Source organism: Rhinolophus ferrumequinum, chromosome 13 (assembly GCF_004115265.2).
Source record: "Rhinolophus ferrumequinum isolate MPI-CBG mRhiFer1 chromosome 13, mRhiFer1_v1.p, whole genome shotgun sequence".
NCBI classification, from domain to species: Eukaryota; Metazoa; Chordata; class Mammalia; order Chiroptera; family Rhinolophidae; genus Rhinolophus; species Rhinolophus ferrumequinum.
Window position 1 is genome coordinate 53,771,439 of NC_046296.1, and position 19,794 is coordinate 53,791,232.

At 51.4% G+C, this 19,794-nt stretch overlaps 1 protein-coding gene across 1 annotated transcript; it reads right to left on the reverse strand.

Annotated features, from left to right (window-relative positions):
- Window positions 1–1,243: 1,243 nt before the first annotated feature.
- On the reverse strand, window positions 1,244–18,303 carry SLC35F6 (solute carrier family 35 member F6). The gene is made up of 6 exons (XM_033124769.1): window positions 18,082–18,303; window positions 8,481–8,553; window positions 7,568–7,739; window positions 7,088–7,300; window positions 6,318–6,428; window positions 1,244–5,070 (listed from the first exon to the last, which is right to left on the reverse strand). Exons 1-6 carry the CDS (start codon window positions 18,156–18,158, stop codon window positions 4,601–4,603), a joined length of 1,116 nt encoding a protein of 371 aa, XP_032980660.1. The 5' UTR covers window positions 18,159–18,303; the 3' UTR covers window positions 1,244–4,600.
- Window positions 18,304–19,794: the final 1,491 nt, after the last annotated feature.

A 19,794-nucleotide genomic window follows, 5' to 3' on the forward strand; every position in this document is an offset into this window, starting at 1 on the left:
TGAGGGTAAGGGTATGGGGAGTTAATAATGGGTAAAGGGTATGGAGTTTCAGTTTGGGAAGATGAAAAAGTTCTGGAGATGAATGGTGATGGTTGCGCAATAATGTGAATACATTTAATGCCACTGAGTACACTTAATGGCTAAAATGGTAAGTTTTACATTGTGTATATTTTACTGGAAGGAAGGAAAGAAAAAGAAGAGAAAAGGGAGGAAGGAAAAGGAATGTTTGGTTGAATCCAACGAGGTGTAGTCAAATCACGGAAAGATGATTGGTGTTCAGTAATCCAGATCATCACAGAGGCAAGAAGTCCAACTACACCAGTCCTCAACACCCATTAATCAGACAAGGCAAATCTTCACTCATTAATTCTGTTTTAGACATATAGCTCCTATTTTGTTCTAGTGAAGTGGAAAACAAGGTAGAAAATAGGATTCTTTTTTTAGATTCCACATAGAAGAGAGATCATATGGTCCTTGCATTTCTCTGACTTACTTCACTTAGCATAATGTCCTTATACAATATAAGATCCTACAACCAGGTCTCTAAAAAGTCAGAATCTCCTCCTTGGATGGTTCTTGTATTTATCCTCGCCACCATTTCCCTAGTTCAGACCCTAATTAATCAAAGGTGGTCTTACTGGCCTTTAGTTCTTCCTAATGCTAATCAAACCCATATAACCAAGTGATCTTCCCAAACAGCAATTTGGATCATGTTACTTCCTTGTCTAAAACTCTCCAGGGCATCCTACTGTCTACAGAGAGCCCTGACGCCTCACCAAAGCCTAAAAGGCACGGCATTATCTGGGAGCCTACCCTGCTGTAGCCTTGTCTCTGGCCACTTCCTGTGTTGCATGCCTATTGCCAGCTGTACCAGTCTACTTACCTGCAGTTCTCAGGTACATCACCTTGTGACATACGTTTCTGTGCCTTTTACAAGCTGTTCCTGCTTCCTGGGATACTTCTTTTCCCCCTCCCACGCCACCAAGCCTAGAAGACTTCTGCCCATCCTTCAGCACTCGGCTCAAGTGGAGCCTTTCTCTGAGTTCCAGGCAGTTAGCTGATCTCCCCTGCACCCCTCCCTGCACCACCTCCCCTGCACCTCATACAAAGGCCTCTTATTGCACAGCACGCTGCACTAGAATTTCATTACACATTCGTTTTTCCTGTTTCCTTTGATGGATCCAGTCCTTGGAGCACATACATTCTTGATAAAGTTTGTTGAATTCTGGGATAGAAATCTCTCTTTTTTTTTTTTTTTGACAAGAGTTCTTAATGAAGAAGGGTGATTTGTAAACTTTCATGGCTACGTAGGGAGCTCCCTGCTGACCTCAGGTTTTGAAAGGATGTAGTCAACAAAAGGCCAGGGGGCTCTAAACCAAAGCAAATCGGAAAGAATGGTATCGATCGATAAACAGGTCAAAGGGATGAACACATTTAGGGCTGCTGAGAACCTCTCCTTTTTATAGGTAGCCAAGGTCATGAAAGGTAACATGACTTGTCCAAGGACAGCCAGTCAAGGCAGAGGCAGGGCTAAGGACACAGCTGACTCTTAATGTTGCTTCTTTCCCCTACACCAGGTGACCCTTTGCTCCCGTCCTCAGCCTGTCCTCATCAGGGGTCAGAGCTCTGACCTCCTGGAATGCTGTTTGCTTGTTAAACTATGCAGAGACCTTTGGACAAAGTGAAGGCAAGCAGAACCACTTGGCACGGTCCTACCTCTCTGCTTTGTAGGCAGATTCCTGACGAGAGGAGCCTGAGGCCTACTCCAGGGCCCAGACAGGCAGTCCTAAAGGAAACCCCAGCCCTAGGCTCCCTCAGAAGCACTCAGGGGCAGGGACTGATGAGTTCACCACGGTACAGATGGTTTAAATTACATTGTATTTGAACCAATGTTTACAGAAGTCTGATACCAGTCAATTCTTATTTGGGGGTTCAGCGCCTCTATGCCAAACTTCCACCATTTAGGGCCTCCTTACTCCACTGAGAACGGTAGGCCACAGCTAGACATTCCCTATAACCCTCCAGACTCACTGAGAGTAGAGGTTCTTACCCTCCATCTACATAATCAGCACGACACAGCAAAGCGTCTCAAACTCACCCCCCAAAGCACAACAGGATAGAGTGAACACATCTCCAGGGTCTGGGATGGTATCTACTGTCAGCATGAAATATTCTTGAGGCTTCTGTTTTATCCTCTATCACTATAACTGATATGAATTTTGCATTTTACTCCATGACGGTATTTTAATAAAACATTTCTTTCCCTCTCAGCAAAGCTGATGCCATGCTGTGCTCAGCTGGGACTTCAGTGCCCCTGACAGACCACCCTGGTGGACAGTGGAGCTAAACATACACCCCACTGTGTGTTAACATTTATAGGCACCTGTGATTTATTATCTTATGTAATTTTCATACTCATCCCGTTAGGCTTTCCCATTTTAGAGATACGAAGACCCAAAGCCCCAGGAGGTAAAGCAATTGGCTTGAGTCGGTGGCAGGCCTGATGGGGCATCCCTCTCCTCAGGCTATGCTACCCCTCACCACTGAAGTTCCATTATAATTCTCCCCAAAAGCTTTCACAGTCCTCCATGGCAACACTCAAATAAAGGCCAAGTGCTTCCCGAACACCCTCTTAAGCAGTTTGCACAGTTGAGCACAGAGGCTGGGCAGCCCATGGCAAAGGAACAGTCGTGGATTCTTCCAGACTCCCGGCTGTGTTCCCTGTGGCAGAAAGGGGTGGGCAAGGTCTGGGAACCAGGAACTCTGGCTTTGCCCATCACTGGCTATATGACCTTGGGAAGTTCCTTCCTCTGAACAACATATGGTGGACTGGGAGAGTTCTAGGCTTTGGTACATCAGAGCTTTTGGATTCAACAATATTCTAGATGCTATGCCCAGGAACGTCCCAACCCTGGTGCTGCTTCCCTCATTTAAAAAATAGTCCTACTGCCAATTTCCCTTTTCTTTTTTCAAACAAAGCCTAAAACATTCTCAGGCCTCATTTTGAACAAGGCAGGTGTAGTCCCCGCCACCCTCACTCTCCATTTCCTTCTTCCCAGGACACACACCATGACCCAGAGGTGCTCAGTGGCGCCAGGGACTCGGAGCTGGTGGGATGCAAAGACCCTCTTCTCCTAGCAAACTTTAACCTGCTGGATTCCCATGCAGCCCGAGGGTTTTGCTTGTCAGGGATGCCTTCCCTTAGAATCTATTTTAAGGAAGGCATTTGGTATTTTGTTTTATGATTGAGCTGCCCAGGAAAATGGTCTAAAGCTCCAGAAACTGCCAAGGAGTGAGGAACGCTGGAATGAAGGGCCACTCAGCTCTCTGGAGTCCCTAATGCCAGTCCTCTCTCTTGCGGGGGGTTTGGGAGGTGGGGGTGGTGCTACCAGGAGGACACCAGCACGATGCTTCTATTCCAGCCACAGGAAATTTCCCCCAAAGCCCCCAGAGACCCATATGGTAGGTGGGGCCACAGATTTGGAATCAGGCGAGCCTTGCTTGGAATATAGGTTCCATGAGGAAGTCACTTAACCTTCTCTGGACCTTGATTTCCTTGATCTGCACCGACCTGTGCAGGTTGTTATGCAAGAGAATAAAAGTTCAGCACTTAATACAATCCTGGGATACCAGAACTACTCTGAATGGCAGGATCCTGCTCAATCCACCACCCTGGAGGGTGCTCATGGAGTCAGGTTGCTGGCGGTGGGGCTGAGGTCCAGATGTGTTCTAGATCCCAGCCTGTGGCAGAACCATGTGGCTTGTATGGCCAGAGCCCATGGCAGGATACCCCTCTTGCCAAACAACTTGTACTTCTGGGCCTCAGCTTCCTCATCTTTGAAATGGAAGGTGCAGGGTTCATAAAAGCTGTTATCAAGGGCTGCCTGGAATCCCGCTGTAACCTCTCCCAGGGCAGAGGATGTGTGAGCTAGGACGCGGAACATCAAAACAGGCCTGGGGAGGAGGCACTGTGGGCAGAGGGGAATTTCCAATAATGGGCTATTACTCCTTTCCTAGGTTGCCCCACAGAGTGGGCCCAGCTGGGGGTGGAAGGCCCTGAAGCCAGTGTCGACACCTTCTGCTTTGCAGAGCAGGACACCAAGGCCCACAGAGACTAGGTAATGAATGGGCTGGGAACAGACACTGAGTTTGCAAAACCTAGGGCCCCAAACAAGGTTAGGGAATATCTTCCAAGTTTTTAAAATTACAATACTTCTGGTTTGAATTTGCTCCCTCACCTCTCTTCATTGGAGAACCAATTTTAGCTTATGATTTAGGAGGAAATCTTAGGGTTGTTAGTTCCTGCCATGCCACTTGATGATTAACTTTGGTGCTGCCAGAGAGGTTTAGGGGGTTAGGGGAAGCTTGGTGGGCTCAGTCACTGCATTCATTCACACCTGTGGGGGCTGGGAAGCACCTTTCTGCAGGGGGAGGTGACAAAGGAGGACCTGGGTATTACATCCTGGGTATTCTGTCCTGGCGGTCTGTGGGGAGGAGGGGCCTTGGGGACAGGGCACTCTTGAGGCTCACCAGCCTGTGTGGCCTCAGCCTCAGGGCAAATAAGGTGCATCCAGGTGGCAGCAGAGGCCCCGCAGGAGGCTCAGCTGGCATCATTGATGGGAGTCCGAGAGGCACCCAGCAGTCTCTCACGCTCGCCCTCCTCTGTTGGGGGCCGGCCCCGGGACAGGCGGCTCAGCAATGGGCGGTGCAGCCCATTGTAGAGGGCAGTGCCCATCAGGAGAATGACAAAGCCGAGGATCTGCAGTGGGTGGAAAGCCTCCCAGCCCAGTGCCAGGCTCAGCGCCCAGATGACAATGGTCCGCAGGCTGTCCAGCACCATGCGGGTGGTGGCGCTCAGCTCCTTGGTGACACTGATACCCGCGAAGTTGAAGAAGGCAATGCTGCTGATGTTGCCCAGCAGTGCCAGCGCGATGAGTGGCTGCCGGCCCACCTGGCAGAAGGCATCCAGTGCATCCTCCAGCGTCCCACGAGGGCTTCCACTGAAGGAGCCGGCCGGGATGTAGTACATGGGCACCAGCAGCAGGGAGAGGATCACAAAGCCAAAGAGGCCTGCAGGAGAGGAGGAAGCTTGTCGTACTTTCTGCTCGGCCCTCAAGCTCCCAGCAAGGCCTCCCCTGATCTCCTGCCACCCCTTCCGAGTGGCCCTCACACCAGGACCTTGTTTTCAGGTCCTGGAGCCGTCCGTCTCACCATGATTTCACTTTGGCTCTCTAGCTGCCCCATCTCCACATTAATCTGTGATTTCTGACTGGACTAAGAGTAAGAAATACTTTTTATATTGTGACCAGTACATGTGTGCACGGGCACACGTACACAACACGCACACTTTCACAAAACAATAGCTACCCGTACAGTGTACAATGCTCTTAGACACTTTTAAATTCTAGTCTATTCATTTAAAAAAAGAATTGCTGGCTGTAACCATTGTAGTGCTCATGAATGTGGAAAAACATGGCTCTCTAATTCAGTGGCATTGGTTTGTGATAAGGAGCTGGACCAGAATGTAAATTGATGCACTGCTTCATTCAGAATGTCTTGCTAGGACAAAAAAAAAGAGCAGAAACTAACACTACGCTTAATGACGTCGCTGATGTGGTTTATTAACATTCTGCGGTTAGCCCTCAGCTCACTGTGGACCAGGACAAACAGCTCCCTTACTGATCCACAGGCCACACTTTGGTGGCACTGCTCTAAACCACCCTGTTAGCTTCCTATTTTTAAAGCATAATTTTGATAGTTACTTCCCTGCTCAAAAACCTTTGGTGGTTCCTCCCTGCCTGTCATTTAAACTCTAAATCCACTTGCCTGATGTTCAAGGTTCTCCATGATATGACCTTGACCTATTCAATTCCTGATCATTTCCCCGACATCAAACTGGTATCTCACCCAAACTATTCCTCACTGGTCTCCAAACTCATGTCCAGCTCCCCATGTCTTCATTCTGTTTGGAGTTCCCTCCTTTCCACTCTTCCTGTTGAAATCGCAACTCGAATGCCACCTCCCCTGCTCCAAGACACTCAGCTATGCCTCGCAGGCGAAACCACTTAAGCACAAATGGCCTGAGCTGAGATGCACTGCTCGGTCCTTTGCTGCTGGTCAGCATCTCTAGAGGGAGGCTTACCTGTCCTTCCTCTTCGTCCTGTCCTCCCTGAGCTCCTGACCACATGCACAGCAGGTATCAGAGTGTACGGCAACACATACGTGGTGGAGGGAGGAAGGAATGGTGCCCCTGTGTGTGCATTCACGCCACGTGGCCCCTGACCAGTGCCCTGCTCCCAGCCCCTGTGCTCACATACCCTCAGTGCCAACTGCTCGCAATGGGTGCACATTGTGCTTGTAGATGAACTTCTCCTCTAGCACCATCTGGATGGAGACAATGATCTGGGCCATGATGATCAGCAGGTCCCCTGGGAAAGGATCAAGAGGGCTCAGGGTGAGGGAGGCAGGGACATAGCAAGGCTACGGGGTGTTGGCGGCGAGGGGGAACCCAAAGTTGAGGGCTCCCACGGGGACATAACACGCATAGCCCTGACTTGTATAGGCACCGTACAACTCACAAGGCACAGTCATGGCCGCCCCCATGCCTGATCTCCTGGCCCCTGAGGGGTGGGCAGGCTGGCCAGCCTCTGGACTGAGGCCCCAGAAGGTCCAGAGGCCTGCACTATGGGGTCAGCAGGACTTTTGAGAAGCACAGGCCCTGAGATAGACATTCCTGGTTTAGTTCTGCCTCTCAGTGACCAGGGTGGTCACTTCATTATAAAATGGGCTGCACCGCTTCCTTTCTGGGCTTGTGGGAATCACTGTGATGACAAAGGCCAGTGCTCAGCACCAGGCTGGGCACTCGGTAAGCGCTCAGTACACTCGGTAAGCACCTTCCCTATACTTTACCCATCACCTCGAGAGCAGGTGCACGTCCACAGCAGCTGGCCCCCACATGCCCTCCCCCAGGACTTGGCACAAGCAGAGCTTGTGCAAGCTTGTTGAGTGACTCTGTGCTGGGCTCCTAGAGAGGACAGGGCAGACAGAACAGGAAGGGCAGCCCTTGGACCCCCGAGCCCGGCCACACCTGTGATCACTTCGCTGAGCTTGTGCTGATCATCATGCTTGCTCATAAGGTCCGCCAGACCCACGACCACCAGCCCTGCGATGGTTGCGAGGATGCCCAGCCACTGGCTCAGGGCCAGCCTCCGCCCGAGGAAGGCCACTGAGAACAGGCCTGTGAATATGATCACCGCTCCCCGCAGCATCTGGAAGCTGGAGGCGCTGGTCATGTTCAGGGCTGGAAGAGGACAGACACGATGTTAGCTCCTGACGGCCAAGGCTGTCTGTTCGCTTCGGTGTCCTCAGGACTAAAGACAGACCTCTCACATAGTATGTGCTCAGTAAATCTTGGGTGAGTGTGTGTGTGTGTGTGTGTGTGAAAGTCGATGGGAGAGGCGCAGGGGTGAGGTGAAGATGAATTGGGGGTAGGGGTAGCTGTTTCACCAGGGCCCCCCTTGGGTCATGGGCTTCACGGAGCCCTGCTCAGCCTGGCCTGGCTACTCACCCACATACATGATGCTGGTCCCGGTCATGTCACAGAGGGCTGGGGGCAGGAAAAGAAGGGGGTTGAAGGGCTGCTGAGGATCCATGCTGGTATCTAGGTGCCTCGCAGCTCTGCACCGGAGCAGGTAGAAGGCAGCCAGGCAGGACAACTCCCCCAGGAACATGCCCACTGCCTGCAGAGACAGAACCCTAGGAGTTTACAGCTGGAAAGAGGATCATCTTTAACAAAAATAATTTTGACATAACCTTTCTTCAGATAAGAGCCTACCTATAACCCCAACACATAAAACAGGCAAAAACAGAGCTGCTGTGTGTGGGAGGCCAGAGACTGATTCCTGGGTCTACTCCTAAGACTCTTGAACATCTTGACACAAACCCAAGGCTGTGTAGAGCCTGGTCTGAAAACCACCAATCTAGGCCAACCCCTGTTCAAGCTCCAGATGGAGAAACTGCGGCCCAGAGACATTCAAAAATTTATTTAAGGTCATAGAGGAAGTTGCTGGCGGAGCTGGGCCTGAAATTTGAGTCTCTCACTTCCCAGTTGAGCAATGAGGTGCCTATTTATGGTGTCAGCCCTGTCCCAGCGGGCTCTGGGCTCCCAGTGGATGGAGAGCAGGTTTTGCTATGAGGGTTGATGTTTTCCAAATGTATCCTGACCTGAACTTGGTGAGGACTTGCCTCACGGTGCCCAGGCCATAACTGCTCACCAGGACTCACTCAGGCCTCCCGCAAAGGACTGTGCCTCTACTCCCTTCCAGAGGCACTTATACCCTGGCCTTTGTTCTGGGAAGGGAGAGAGAGAAGCGGGTGGCTTTTCTGGGAGCAGGGGCGTACTCCATCCCTAGGTCAGAAAACAGCAGGGCACCTGGCCTGAGTCCTGGCAGATGGGAAGTGGGGAGGGACAGGGCCGATACCTGGAGGAAGGGATGCTGGAAGCTGTGCTCCTTGCTCCCTCCACAGCCCTGGGCCACGAAGTTGTCCGCCCACCTGCAGCAGAAAAGGAGAAGGTCAAACCCTGTAGTGAGGAGGGCTCTCCCACCCTGGTCCTGGTACCTTTAGACAAGCTTGCGCTTTTCAGTGCCAACAGGCTATACTTAGGGGACTCAGCCCAGAGTGGGGCTCCCTCTCAAAGGGGCCAGTTTCCACGGCAAGGATTCTTCATCTGGGACCATGGACAGAATGTGGGGGCCTGGGAAACTTTACATTTTCATGAACCTCTAACTGAAATTTGGCATTTCCTCAAATTATGAATGTAGCATTGCAATACCTGCGACTTTGTCATAAAGAAATCACAACTATTCTCATTTTCACATAGAAGGCGTTACAGATATTGTGAAGTACGATTTACACTTATCACTACTCCAAAATTATAGTAATTAGACCGAATGCTTATAATTTTACAAGGTATGATCAGAAAATACGGTGGATGTCTACATTAAAAAATTTATTACAGTAAAAGATACATTGCCATTAATCCCCCTCAGAACACTTCCCCTCACTTTAAACACACATATCTGATCGTTCTTGCCACTTTCTGAAGTAGTTCTGGAAGTCCTCTTTTGTGAGTGTCTTTTAGTTGTGCTGTTATGGCTGCCTCGATGTCCTGAATTGATTCAAAATGTTTATCTTCCATGGTCATTTTGACTTTGGGGAAGAGCTAGCAGTTGCACGGTGCCAGATCCAGTGAATAAGATGGATGAGGACACACCGTAATGTTTTTATTTGACAGAAACTGCCATACCAGAAGCGATGTATGACACGATTACAGTGACTGCTGCCAAGTGCCATCCAACGTAAAGGCAGGGATCTTCAATATGGGAAGTGGCATGTCCAAACTTAGTAACAGTGTGTGACAAGTTTCAACTTGTCCGGTGCAGTCAGTCGGGTGTGAGCTACGGTTGAGAAGTTGTATTTTAAAGTGTGCCCTAAATCATCCTCCATCATGGCAACACTCCGTACCACACATTGTGATATGGCAATTTCTGGAATATGGCAATTTCTGTCAAATAAAATCATTCCAGTGTGTCCTCGTCCACCTTATTCATTGGATCTGACACCGTGCAACTTCTGGCTCTTCCCCAAAGTCAAAATGATTCAGGACATTGAGGCAGCGACGACAGCACAACTACAGACACTCATGAAAGAAGACTTCCAGAACTACTTCAGAAAGTGGCAAGAATGATGGGATACGTGTGTTCAAAGCGAGGGGAAGTATTTTGAGAGGGATTAATGGCAATGTGTCTTTTACTGTAGTAAATTTTTTATTTATTTAAACATTCACCATGTTGCCCGATCACACCTTGTATGTGTTAAGAAGTGTATACACACAATTACTGTATCACAAACTTGCTTTTTAAGGTTTTGATAACTTTATTTCAACAAATTGGGTTTTTCTATAATCCTTGGTCTTTTATTTTCACATGTTAAAACATTACTTTAGGAAGTACATTTATTTGCATATTTAAAAACAACAGGATTCACCAGATTATCAAAGGGATCCATAGTACAAAAATATTAAGAGCCACTGGTCTCCAAGGTCACTTGGACCCTGGGAAATGACCGCCTAACACAGACCACCCAGTCACCTTCATAAAACCTGAGGGCTTGGAGGGTCTTTCTAGCACAGACCCTAAAGCAGATGGCAAGTACACGGAACTAGTGGAGTGGCCTCCCAGCCAGCACCCTGGCAGATGGCATAAGTGATTATGGCACACTTCCCCACCGAGTCCAGACACAGGCCCAAAATCCTTTGTAGCACAGCGCTCTGAGCAGCTACTACCAACATTCTACATTGTCCGCCATCTGTGTGTGCTAAAGCTCCCATCCCTGAATTTCATTTTTGCTGGGTCTAGTATGATCTCTTTCATTGGAAAACCCTTCAGATATTGGGAGGGTTTCCACCTTCTGAATCTTCTCATCTTCTGGCTAAACAGCCCCAGCCCTTCCTAACCTTTCACTTCCCTGGCTGCTGACGTCTGGAAGGGCTCCAGTGGGCCCAGGACCTGAGCCAAAGGCATGTGATCTGGTCCAGATCGAGCCCGGCTAGATGGTGGCCCCTCCCTCATGCTCGATGTCCTGGTTAGTTGATAGGACTTCAACTGTGTCCACCACGTCACACTGCTGACTCAAGTCCATGCAGACCCAGGCTGTTTCCTGTGGGCCACTGACCAGTTCCCTTTGCAACACCTCACACATAGGCAGTGGCTGTCTCTAAACTGAAAGACTCAGGACTTCTTCTTAAATGTCTCTCCTTGCGATGTCTGTCAAGAGCGACCACACCGTAGTGCCCAGCCCTACTTCACAGAGTCATCTCTACACAGCCCTGAGCTCCAAAGAGCCGGGGAATCTTCTGCTTCCTGTGCTTCCTACAGAGCAGCAAACGATTAGGGTCTGGGTTTGACAAACATCCTGTTCAGTCCTGGCCTCTCTGTGCCCTGGGTGTGGGAAGGGGAACAAGCAGCTCTTTTCCATCGCCCAGGGCAAGGGCATGATGTCCGGATGCCAGCAGTAGGAAGGGCAGGCTGCATGCTGGCAGAGCTCCTGGTCAACTGTGAGGGTAGCAGACCTGTGAGGGACAGCCCATGTCTACACAGAGATCTGAATGCATCCCAGGGATAGTGAACAAACAGGGCTATGGCAAACTTATCTCACAGAGACAGACCCCACTCACTCGCTGAGATGTAGAGAAAGAGGGGCAGTTAGGAAGGGGACGTGGTTCATGGGAAAGGCAGGGCTCAAAGGAGAGCTGCAGGGCAGGGAGAAATTCTGGTAAGACTGGATGGCAGGAAGAGAGAGACCTGGGTTGGGGGACCACTTACAGTCAGGCTGTAACCCATCCCAGAACCAATGAAGAAAAGAAGCCCTGCTATAGAATAAAACTACCTGCTCTCTGGGGCCTCATTTCTTTCTGCGTCTGCTACAGGTTCTGGCTCTTGGATCCCCGGCAGGGCAGGACATGGGATGTGGGTGGGGGCCACAGACAAACTGTGGCTCAGGGCAAGCCTGCTCTACGACCAGGCTCGCTTTTGCAGAAAGAGCCCCCTGGGAGGGTCTGGGTGAGGCAACTGAGCAAAACAGAGAGGGGAGGAAGAATGAAGAGATGAAATGTTACCAAAGGCACAGAGCCAAGTGAGCAGGTCCAAGATGGGAATTCCCAGGACTGGAGCCAGGGCTCCTCCAGGGGGTCCAGGGAGGTCATGCCAAGTCCATAACGCCAACCAGAAGCCTAGGACAAGGGCAGGTATGGAAGCCCCTTCCTCATCCTGGGGGCACACTCAGAGATTGGCAGGTTCAAGAAAACCCCCCAGATCTAGTGGTGGATCCACCTTCCAGAACCTTCCCCCGGACTACTTACTACCTACACAGCTTACAGTAATGACAACTCACATCTGTATCACTTTCAGGTTCCACAGCCACTGTCACTTGAGAGTTGAGCTCAGCATCCAGCAACTTCCACATCTTTCAATCCCCTGCTTCTGGCACATTACTATACAGACGCGCAAACATTCTTTGGTTGAATGAATGAGACTTCCAAACCACACGGAGCAAATAGGCAGGTACTACAGTCCAGAGGAAATGTCTCCATGAGTACTAATTTCCCACCTGGTATGAGGTGCCCTCTGCTGGTGGGTCAAGCGGGGCCTGTCTTTCCCCAGGTTGGGCACCATGTGGAGTGCTGGCTGTAGGGTTGGTGTTGAGGTCCCTGCCCCCACCCCAAAGGGACGGCTTTGCTTTCTCCAAGGGGTGGATCTGCCGGAACAGACTGGGGCTGGCAGCGTTCCCAACTGGGGAAATGGAGTCTTTTTGTATCTGAGGGCCTGGGGCAGGCTTACAGCCCAAGGGATTGGGTGTCATTGGACAGGATACCCTGCCCAGCCTCTCTTCAGACCAGGGAAATCAGGCCAGCAGGCACTTTGGGATGGAGTCAGGCTTCTCATCCTGGCCCCAAGACAGACTTTGGTTCACAGATTTCAGCAGGCACAGAAGGACCCCAGGTAGCATAGAATAAGAGCCAAAATCCAGCCCCAGTTCATCTGGGGACGACAGCAGTTACCCCTAGGGCGGGATACCACTTGACTATTTTTGCAAAACATGTCACTAGCATGTTTTGATAAGTGTAGGATTCACTGAGTACTGACTTTGTGCCAGGCCTGTGCTGAGCACTTCCCATGGGTTGTCGGTTTTAAGCCTCTGAATTAACAAGGATCCTATTTTACACCTGGGGACTTCAAGGTGGGGGGCGGAGGGGTGGAGAGAGGTGTGTTCAGACTCACACAATGAACAACAGGCAGATCTAGACCCAAACCCATGTGCTTGAACTTACGTTCAGAAAAGGCAGCAGGATACATGCAAAACTCAGACTGAGTCTCACAGGCTGGACAAGTTATAGTGTTCTCATCTATAAAATGGGGATCATAGTGCCAACACTGATGAATTGTCAAAAGTAATAAACAAGACACGTAAGAGCCGGCACATGGCAGGTAGTCAATAAAAGTTCTCTTCTGCCCCTTCTCCCTCTTGCCCCTCTATTGAGCAGGAGACGCCTCCCTCTGTGTTACGTCGGTGTGGTCCCAGCTCTGCTCTAGCTTGAAAGCTGGGAGAGCATCCGTTCTCTGGGACCTACCCTGCTGGCTGAGGCAGAGGCAACTGGAAGGACCTCAGGCTACTGCCCCTGCAGTTCCAGAGCCACGAAGTGCTGCAAGAGGAGAAACTCAGCCATCATCTCATGAAGCTCCTTATTACACAGACGAGGAGCCCAGGGACCAGAGATGGCTGAGGGACACAGAGCTCATCACGTGCCCAGAGGGCGGGTACCCAGGAGTTTCCACTCCAGTTCTGTGCCCCCTTCCTCAACACTTGAGCTTCCCTTATCACCTTCCTACTTCCATTGCTTCTCATTCCCCTGGCTGAGGTGGGGAGGGGTCAGCCCTGCAGATGGGCCCTCCATTCTCTGTAGATACTGTATCCTGGGGAAAGCCATGGTCTCCAGAGCAGGAAGCCTGTGGGGACCCACCAGACTCAGGCTGAGGCCTCATGAGGAGAAGCCCCAGTCCTCATCCCACATAGGTGGGTAAGAGCATGGATTCCACAGCCAGGTACTTAGGCTCAAATATAAACTCTGCCACTTGGTAGCTGAGTTGAACTTGGGCAGAAAAGTCCATCTTTCCATGTCCCAGTTACCTAATTGATGGACAATGAGTTTATGTCCCTCATAGGGTGGTTATGAGAATTCATTAAATTAACACGTTCTCCCCTGCTGGTAGAGCTCCCTGGGCTTCAGCTGGCTGGGCTCCCCTTGCTGGGGGTGGGGGTGGGGCGAGTCACTCTGCATGGCCTTGCCCAGTCAAACTCAAAACTCAGCATTCTAAGAGGTTAGCGTATCTGTGTGTGGGCCGGGATGGCGGACTGAGGCGGGGAAGTGGCTAATATGGCTGCCTCAGACCAACTGGCTGTGTGTCCATTCACCACAGAATCTCTGCCATTTCCTCTTTCATGCCTGGCGTGTCAAGCCCAGTGAGTCAGTTCCTTTCTCCTGCAGTAGGATCTACAGAAAGGCCGCAGGACTTCTCCACTCTGTGGGGTGTCACAGCAGGTGGCCCTGGCTCATGTGGTGATAAATGAGGATGAGCCCACTCATCTATAAGAACAATCTGAAAATCTTCCTCAGTAGATCCCACCTGTGTTTGGGAAGAAGGTGGGGGAAGTCACACCTATTTTACAGGTAAAACTGAGGCTCGAAGAGGCCCGGTGACTCATCTAATCCCACAGTTTCCAAGTCTCCTGCTCTTTGATTTCAGGATTTCTTTAATTATTCCCCAGAATCCCTTTGAAGCAATTAGCTCATGCCAGCTCATGGAACCCAAGGGTGGGGGAACCCAAGGCAAAAGTTAGAGCTGGCGTAGAAAGGACAGTGAGAGTACTTCCCTAATAGAAGCTCAGTGGTCCCAAACCTCCTGTCACTTTCTTGGCAGGGCCCCTGGGACCAGTAGGCCTGACTGTTGGAGGGAAGTCACCCCCAAGGCCTCTCTCTGGCTGGGTGAGCTTCGAAGCCTGCAGGTGTTTAAGAGGGGATCTGAGCCCTGTTTAGTGAGTATCTACTTGACACTGGCTCTTTATGTGCTGAACCCCACATGGATTCAGGAGAACGGGGCTCTGAAATGGGCACGACCTCATGGACTGGCTTTAGGCAGACAGCTCTAAGCAGTGCCGAGGAGGGCAAAATGTTTGGTCTCCAGGACACGCACCAGCAGAAGGTTCCGGTGAGGGGGTGAGAGCAGCCATAGAAAGGAGAAGGGGCCACGTCACAGGAAGGGCCCTCTGCCAAGACCCAGGGACAGGGTAAAGGGCAAGCCTGCTTGGTGGCTTTCTCTCCCAAGGTATGTGACGCCCACCCCATCCCAGCCAGGGCAGCCCATCTCCCCGAAGCTGCTGAGTGGGCAGAGCGGCCTCTCCAGTGGAGAGCTGACCTGTGATCCTAGCATAGCAGGCAGCACGTGCTCATACCCACTTCCTCATCCACTGTCTATTGTCCGCCCAAGAACCCGGGGAGGGAAACATTATGCTCACCTTACAGGCCAAGAAACTGCAAGAGGTTACTAGAGACTCTAAACCTGAACATTGCATGGCTGCTGGCCCCAGGGGGAAAACAAGCAGGTGACAGCAGGGTCCAGTGGGCTGGGACAGAGGCTTGTTGCCCAGTCCCAAAGGGAAAGCGCTCTGAAGGCAGATGCCACCTATAGGATGGTAGCTTCCATGGGCACACACTGGTCTGTGCTTGTCTGGGGAGATGTGAGAGTAAATCCCACGGAAGAGGGACTTTTGGGGTACTGCAGCTATAAAGGAACAGGACAGGACTAAAATGCTGAGACCTAGGTTCTGGTTCCTGCTCTGACCAGCTGAGTCACAAAAAGAAACTTGGGACTTGGACGGTACATTGTGGGGATGGATGATTTCTACTTTCTAACTACTCCAAATACCCTGAAAAATGACTAGAGAAGCCCCAGTCCTCATCCCACATAGGTGGGTAAGAGCATGGATTCCACAGCCAGGTACTTAGGCTCAAATACAAACTCTGCCACTTGGTAGCTGAGTTGAACTTGGGCAGAAAAGTCCATCTTTCCATGTCCCAGTTACCTAATCGATGGACAATGAGTTTATGTCCCTCATAGGGGGGTTATGAGAATTCATTAAATTAACACATGAAAGGCGGCCAGAGCAGGACCGGGCATGTGATGCTCTGTGTGTATTAGCTGATTGGCAGTTGCTGTAGTCACATTCTTGTCTGTCTGTCCCCACCAAAACCTGCAGGTCAGAGTGTGATTTTAAATTGATAATTCCCAGCAGGAGATACACAGCCACTCTCTCAAGTTCTTTCTCTTTGAGAGCATTCTTCTCAATCTGGCCTTAGAACACTGTTTAGGGTCCAATTCTGGGGCCCATCTCAGGTCGGGAGGCTCCTGAGAGGCCCCTCACCAGGCTGCAGGGTAGGAGACACGATCAAAGGTTGGGTCCCCACCTGGGAGTCTCTTTCCTGCCTTTCAGGCAGCTAGCCAGGGTTCAGCCTCCTGGGGCTGAGGATCACCTGGCTTCCTACCTGACCGGTTTGGAGCTTCTTAAGGAAGGAACTGAGTCAGCACAGTTTAAACCAGTAGAAACAGGCAATAGCAACTCTCCTCGGGGACAGCAGCCCTGGCAGACCTCTAAGCACTTGACTTGGGTCTTGGCTGGCGCCACAGATGGATGGGAAGTGATTTGTTCTGCTGCATTCAGATCCTAACTGAGGTGGGGACCCTCTGGTTGAGTCTCCTTATTATAGCTAGGGCTCAGCCAAAGGAGTGACCTATAAGAGGCCATAGGGCCTAAGAGACCAGCACAAATCAGACAGACACAGCTGGGCAGAGCCTAACCAGACAGGCGGGCCCCACCCAGAGCTCTACTTCCTTTGGAGAAGGGAAGACATTGTGATTGCCAAGTGTGTACACATTGTCTCCTCTACTTCAGATTCTAAGCATCTCAAAGGCACAAGTGACTGACTCTTAGTCATTTCTGTCTCCTGCCCTGAGTCCAGACAGTGCCTCACTCACTGCAGGTACCTTTTACATGTCTGATGAACTGAATAGGATACTTCTTTCCCAGGCCTCTCTTTTGGGGCATTTCTCACATCACTGATAGAGTGTGCTAGGAACAAATGCCTCAAAATTGAGTATGACCAGCTCTCCTCCCAGGGGGTCTGAAGCATAGGCCAGAGGTGACTGGAATGACTTCTTTTTGCTCTGAGCCTGGCAGGGCCGAGGTGGAAGTGAGATTGGATCGGGGACCATAGAAAAAGGCCAGGCTCTGGGTCCTGGGGCTCTTAGGTGGTGCAGAGCGGCAGGAAGGTCCTGCCCTTGTGTGGGGACAGAGAAGGAGGCAAAGAGCTGCCAAGAGAAGGGGCTGCTTCCTGGGCCTCTGTCATCGCCCTTTACAGAGAGGAGGCTATGCGAGGTCCCTTAGCCTCACGACAGCCCTGGGTGCTCAATCTGCAACCGCCTGGGGACTGTCCTCACTGTCCCACGAGCACCTCACCCTCATACATCATAGCTGAACTGCCCACCTGCCCTCCCTGTCTGGGTCAATGTCACTTCTGCTTTTCCAGGCAGAAACCCTGGAGTGATCATTGTCTCTTGATACTGTGGGTCAGGCCTTGGGACTTCACTATGCACCTGGTCTCTCTCACCTGTCCCTCCCTTCCCCACCTCACTGTCCACTACTAGTTCCCCTCATCCTCTATGCAGCAGACTTGGAGCAGTTTTCCCTGCACCAAACTACTCTTTACCTTGACTACCAGGTGCATCATACAACTTCTAACATGTCACTCCCTTCCCATCAAAAGCCCTTCTTTGATGATGGGATAAAAATCAGGCCTGGGCATTTGGTGCTTCCACTTCTATCTGGCCTTGCTGTTCCCAGCCTTGCTGTTCCCTGCCTTGATGTCCCCGCCACATGTAGAAATCCAGTTGTAACCCTTCCTGCACGAGGGGCTGATGGAGCAGCCGCGTCTCTGCCGCCACAGCACTCCATGCTCACTGGTCACTCGGCCTGCATGGCATCTATTGTAGCTGTCATGCACAGCATGGGAGCCTCCCCCCACCCCTGCCCATAGCTCCTGGGGGAGGGGGGCGACGCCAGCATTGGAAGGAATCGGGGAAGGACCAACGCTCCGGTTTAAAGATGAGGAAACTGAGGCGCACAGACGGAAGGTGACTCTCCGGCATCAAGCACACAGTAAATCAAAGCCAGGGCTCGGGTCCCCCAACCCCGGCACTGACTCGCTCTGTATTTCCCCGGGCCTCGCACCCCTTGGGTGCTCCATAAACCGCGTGAACCGACCACAGAAAATGGTAGAGCGGGTGAAGCCGGGAAAGGATATCTGAGAAGGGGGGAGGTCGAGGAAGGTGCGCGGGAGTCGACAGCTCCCGCGTGGGCTGAGACAGGCCGGGCAGAGTCCCCTCCCCTCCCGGCCGGGCCCGGACTCACTTTGCCGATAGTGTGTTGATGGAACCGGTGACCAGCATAAGCCCGGCCAGGAACAGCTGGTACTTGGTCCAGGCCATGGCGGTGGAGGTGGGGAGCGCAACACTACAGGGGCCCCCCGCGACCTCCGCGATCACTAGAAGCGGCAGCCCCTGACCCGGTCACCCGAGGGTCTCGGGTGCTAACGCTTCCGGGCCGGGCATCACGTGACCCGCGCTGGCCTCGCCCCGCGCCGTCGTGCTCCGCCTCCCGGGAGGGTGTCGGCCCCAGCAGCTGAGCTCGCGGAGCAGAGGTGCCCGCACTCTCCAAGTCCGGAGCCAGGCGTGCTGGTTGGTCCCATAGGATGCCAATGGCAAGTCACGGACCTAGGTCTCCCCATTTGTGAAAGGCACCGATGGGACGATGCTTTGAAGGTGCATCGTGGATGTTAGAGCGTTTTGTAAACCGTTGGGAGGTTGAGTTGAATGATGTCAAAGGCAAACTACAAAGTGCACATATCGAGCGTGGGAACCTCCTCTCCACATGGTACCCAGAGAACTCCCGGGAGGCCTAGGACGCGTCCCTAGGGATCCCAGCCCACAGTGTTGCTCACATCTTACAGAAAAGTGGTGTAGGAAGCTAGTTCCTGCTTCCCGGGAGACCATTTTTATAGATAAGGAAACGAAATTGAGAGAAGCCAAGTGATTTGCTTATAATCATGCTAGTGAGTGATGGGGTGGGGGTATGCACTCAGATTCTTCAGTCTCCCCCAAATCCATGCCTTCAGCTCAGCCCCTCCACGAAGATCGCCCCACTGCTTCTCCGTGGATTCCCCAGATCCTGCTAGGAGGCAATCACTGTAGAAAGACCTAGGTTTGTTTGCAAAAGCTTTCTGGCTTTTACAATTCTACTCCTAGTTCTCAGCCCTTAGCTGCGCTCTGTCCTTATCTCCAGGTCTCCGGTCTGCACGCCAAGCCATCACATCACAGGCTGGAACCCAAGGCCTTCCAGGAACTGCTCAGACCCATTGGGCACATTTTCCCCATCACTGCAGATCTTTTTTACTAAAGGTGCAAAGATGGACTTGCCGACCAAGTCTTCCTGCTTACCCTAGGACTGCCTTGAACTTGTGAAAATGACCAGTGTTGAATTAGAAAAACACTCAAGGTATTGCACACTCTTTTATTACAGGAAGACCTGACAGAGAAGATGTATAAGTGGGGTCCTGGACAAAATGTAGGAGGTCACCTGATAGACAGGGGAAGGGGTTTCCCACAGGAGGGAATGGCACAGAGGTATGGGTGGGCATGGAGTGTATCTGACCCGCACACCATCTGGGAATTCTCCTTCTCTGGTGCCTGTTCTTATAAGTCAATGGGGAGACTCAGAGGGGGCTTCTTAAGAGCTTCTTGTCCAAAACACCACTAGTTTCATGTGATTTAACAGGAGTTAATTCAGTTATCCAAACATTTTTACTGAGATTCTCGGGTCTTTAGAGATAAATGCAGCACAGCGTCTGTCCCAAGGGGCAGGCTGGTGCAGTCCACACAGCAGGATGGCCCCATCCCTAATGGAGGCAGTTCCTACAGGGCACAGTGACACACTCAGTAGGGCTCTGGACCATTTTCCCCACATGTGTCCAAGCCAAGGGCACTGTCTTGAAGTAAACATTACTAATGATCAATGGTGTCACCAGTCCGACATGATGTCACTAGCAGCACAGTCTTTGTCTGTCTC